Source organism: Belonocnema kinseyi, chromosome 1 (genome assembly GCF_010883055.1).
Source record: "Belonocnema kinseyi isolate 2016_QV_RU_SX_M_011 chromosome 1, B_treatae_v1, whole genome shotgun sequence".
In the NCBI taxonomy this organism is placed as follows: domain Eukaryota; kingdom Metazoa; phylum Arthropoda; class Insecta; order Hymenoptera; family Cynipidae; genus Belonocnema; species Belonocnema kinseyi.
Genome location: NC_046657.1, coordinates 33,403,665 through 33,408,031, shown reverse-complemented (window position 1 = coordinate 33,408,031; position 4,367 = coordinate 33,403,665). Strand labels below are relative to the sequence as shown.

Below are 4,367 nucleotides of genomic sequence, written 5' to 3'. Positions count from 1 at the left end.
ATAATTTTGTTGAAAACTCAAGTTTTTTGTTAAAAATTCAATTATTTAGTTGAAAATTTAATTATTTTGTTGAAAATTCTAGTTTTTGTTTAAAATCTGGACAATTTATTCAAAACGTAATTAATTTGTTAAAAACTCAAGTTTTTTCTGCTAAAAATTGAAGTTCTTGTTTAAAAATTCGACTGTTTTGTTCAAAATTTAATTATTTTGTTGAATATTTAAGTTTTTGGTAAAAAATTGAACTATTGAGTTGAAAATTTAATTATTTTGTTGCAAATTAAAGTTTTTGATTAAAAACTGGTCCATTTTGTTGGAAAAACTCAATTTATTGTTTAAAAATTCAAATATTATGTTGAAAATTTAATTATTTTGTTGAAAATTGAAGTTCTTGTTTTAAAATTCGACTATTTTGTTGAAAATTTATTTATTTTGTTGAATATTCAAGTTTTTGCTAAAAAATTGAACTACTGAGTTGAAAATTAAATTTGTTTGTAGAAGATTGAAGTTCTTGTTTTCAAATTCGTCTATTTTGTTAAAAATTTAATTATTTTCTTGCAAATTGAAGTTTTTGATTAAAAACTGGACCATTTTGTTGGAAAAACTCAATTTATTGTTTAAAAATTCAAATATTTTGTTGAAAATTTTATTATTTTGTTGAATAATTAAGTTTTTGATAAAAATTGGACTATTGAGTTAAAAGTTAAAGTTTTTGTACAAAATTCAAGTTCTTGTTTTAAAATTCGACTGTTCTCTTGAAAATTTAATTATTTTGTTGCAAAATTAATTAATATTTTGCAAATTTAATTATTTTGTTGAAAACTCAAGTTTTTTGTTAAAAATTCAATTATTTAGTTGAAAATTTAATTATTTTGTTGAAAATTCTAGTTTTTGTTTAAAATCTGGACTAATTTATTCAAAACGTAATTATTTTGTTAAAAACTCAAGTTTTTTCTGCTAAAAATTGAAGTTCTTGTTTGAAAATTCGACTGTTTTATTGAAAATTTAATTATCTTGTTGAATATTCAAGTTTTTGGTAAAAAATTCAACTATTGAGTTGAAAATTTAATTATTTTGTTGCAAATTAAAGTTTTTGATTAGAAATTATTCCATTTTGTTGAAAAAACTCAAGTTATTGTTTACAAATTTAAATAATTTGTTGAAAATTTGATCATTTTGATGAAAATTCATGTATTTTGTTAAAAAAATTAATATTTTTTCAAATCAATAATTTAACTGTTTTATTGAACACGCGTCCATTTGGAAAGAAAATTCATCCTTTGCATTGAAAATTGATCTTTTCTTGTTGAAAATTTACCTATTATGTTTTAGATTCCTTCCTTTCTTTTCGTTGAAATATAAACTATAATATTTTTCGTTGAAGATTCATCATTTTGTCGAAATTCTAGTATTTGATTGAAAATTCTTCTTCATAGAATGGAAAATCGAATATTTTATCAAATAGGTACATTTTCAACAAAAAAAGTAATAACATTCTACCATTTTTTCGATATAATTACTCATTATAATGTTAAAAAAGGTCACGAGAGACATTATTTTTCTATCATTTTGATCGACAGAAGAGGTTATGTTTTCGCCTGACCGATTATTATGTAATCAACACAGACAAATTCCAGAGATTTTTATTATAATTTGCGTCGAAATAGATTATAAAGAAAGGAATAATTAATAAATACTGATATTAAATATAACTCACATTGTTTTGAGTTTCACAAAACTTGCCGAGGTGAAAAGCTGCAGATTGAAGAACCGGAAAGGAGACGTTAACTTCCTCGACAGTTAATTCTTCGTCCGTAGGAATATGATGATCATCTGTGACGACCATGATTTTATTTTCCTACCTTTATTGCAACTAACAATATCAAAAAATTCTCGAAATATCCAATGTCCAGATTCCGAAATCTGGAGTGTTAGTAATTTTTAGAAAATTTACAGGGATTTTATCACTAGAGACTAGACAATGCTGCCAATCAACAAAAAAGAATTACTAGAACTAACAGTATCTTTGTGGACGGCACATGCTTTGCGCAGAAACCCGGATTAGTGGACCGTTGGCGCGCTTATTTAAAATGAATACATGTGCAAGAAAATTGTTTGCAAGAAGTAATAATTGCAAAATTATTATAAATAAGTATTTTATATAAAAGTAGACTTATGAGGGGAAATTTAAAATAATAATTAGATTTTCCACCTTGAAAAGAAATAATATTTTTTGATTTATAGAAATTAATACCTTTTTTCATTACAAATATAAATTTTTAATAATTTTAATAACTTGCTGCACTTTATGGTTATTATTTGTTGTGAACAACTGTCAAACAAAAAAATATATATATTAATTATAAATAAGTGCGCCAACGGTAACCAATCCGAATGTCTATTCGACGCACGCGCAGTGCGACAGGAAACTTTAGTAAACATTTATTTTATTATCAGCCGACAGATAGCGTTTTGAAAATCTATTCCATTTTTTAATGCCTAATTTTCTTTTCTTCTTCCAAAATCATGTATTAGGTTGAAAATTCAGGTATTTCAATGAATATTTCTCTTTTTTCCTTGACGATTAATGTTTTTGTTCAAAATTCATTTCTATGATTAAAAATTGCATAATTATTGTTTTGGAAACCTGTTCTTTTTTGTTAAAAATAAAAAATCTATTCCATTTTTTAATGCCTAATTTTCTTTTTTTCTTCCAAAATCATTTATTTGGTTGAAAATTCAGGTATTTCAATGAATATTTCTCTTTTTTCGTTGACGATTAATGTTTTTGTTCAAAATTCATTTCTATGATTAAAAATTGAATAATTATTGTATTGGAAACCTGTTCTTTTTTCTTAAAAATAAATTTTTTCAACTAAAAACTAAAAACTAGACTTTACACATACATTTGAATATTTGAACATTTGAATATTTGAATTTGACTTTTGGTCGAAAATTTATATTTTTTGGTAAAAAAAATGTACCAAGTGGTTCAAAATTCGTCTCTCTCAATTGCAAAATTATTCTTTGGCTGAAAATTTAACTATTGTCTTGAAATTTTTTGTTACAAATTAATTTTTCAATCTGAAAACTCAAGTATACACTATAATTCTCAATTCAAAAAAAATATATTTTTTAATTTAAAAATTTATTTTTTTAATAGAAAATTATTATTCATCTATTTCTTTAAAAATGAATTTTATTTTTGTTATAAATTTAATAATTTTGTTAAAACTTTTTTTTGCATTAAAATTACTATATTATATTATTGTATATGTTTTGTTCAAAATTAACGTTCTAAGTGTCTTTTTTGTAAAATGATCTTTCGAAAATTCATTTGTTTGTTTGGAAATTTTAATTTTTTTTTAATCATTTTTTTTTAGTTCAAAAGTAGTTTTTCAATTAAAGTTAAACCATTTTATTTTTGGTCTTCTTTTGCGAAAAAAATAATTTTTTCACTGAATATTTAAATATTCCATGGTTTTAGAAACTTAACATTTTTATTTGAAAATTCATTTCTTTGATTGAAAATTCAACTATTTTGTTGAATTTTTTTAGTTAATAATTAGTTTTTTTCAGTTAAGCGCTCGTTTTATAAAAATTAAAATAAATTTTTTTTAGTTAAAAATTCGCCGTTTTGGTAGAAAATTATTTGTTCAAAAATCTATTTGTTTCGTTGGAAATTTAAATGTTTTATTGAAACTTTTTTTTTATTGAAAATCTTGGTTTACTGAAAATATACTCTATTTCGGATAAAAAATGATAAATTTATCTTTTTTAGTTGAAAATTTATTTTTTCATTTAAAATTAAACTATTTCTTTAAAAAAGTGTTGTTTTTTGGTTGAAAATTATTAGTTTTTTACTGCAAATGTAACTAATAATAATACCATTTTTGGTTGAAACTTTAAATTCAAATCAATTAATTTTTAACTCTTCGTTTAGAATGACGGTTCATTTTTTAAACTTCCCAATCAAATATATTCAATTTCAAATAATTTATTCTTTCTCAACCTTTAATTACGAAACGGCAAATTTCAAGCGAAATAATTAGAAATTAAAAAAAAGGAATAAAAAAAATTGAATTTCAGAAATTATTGTATTTAATTTCGTTTATTGATTTTAATCTATTATGGAGGCTTTCATTGCAAAAAGTAACAATTTTTTTTAATGTTTCAACAAATCACTATTTTTTAGTGATTCCGCAATGAAGTTTGGAAAAGTTTCGAGTTTTTTAAAACTTTTTAAGCAAATAGAAAAAAATTACTTCAAACTATTGTCTTTTTAATTTTTTCGCAAAATTAAGCTACATAATGATTGAATTCAAATTGTTTTTAAATTGATTAACATAAATTGATTATTTACTTTCCGG

General features: G+C 22.2%; 1 protein-coding gene across 1 annotated transcript in view; it reads right to left on the bottom strand.

The window, feature by feature from the left end:
• LOC117175702 (NADH dehydrogenase [ubiquinone] 1 alpha subcomplex subunit 8) overlaps positions 1-1,973 on the bottom strand; it is a 9,529-nt gene extending 7,556 nt beyond the window's left edge. Inside the window, exon 1 of the mRNA XM_033365492.1 lies at positions 1,715-1,973. Within this exon, the coding sequence (XP_033221383.1) occupies positions 1,715-1,843 (129 nt within the window). The 5' untranslated portion in view covers positions 1,844-1,973. The remainder of the gene's footprint in view (positions 1-1,714) is intronic.
• Between the last annotated feature and the right edge of the window lie 2,394 nt (positions 1,974-4,367).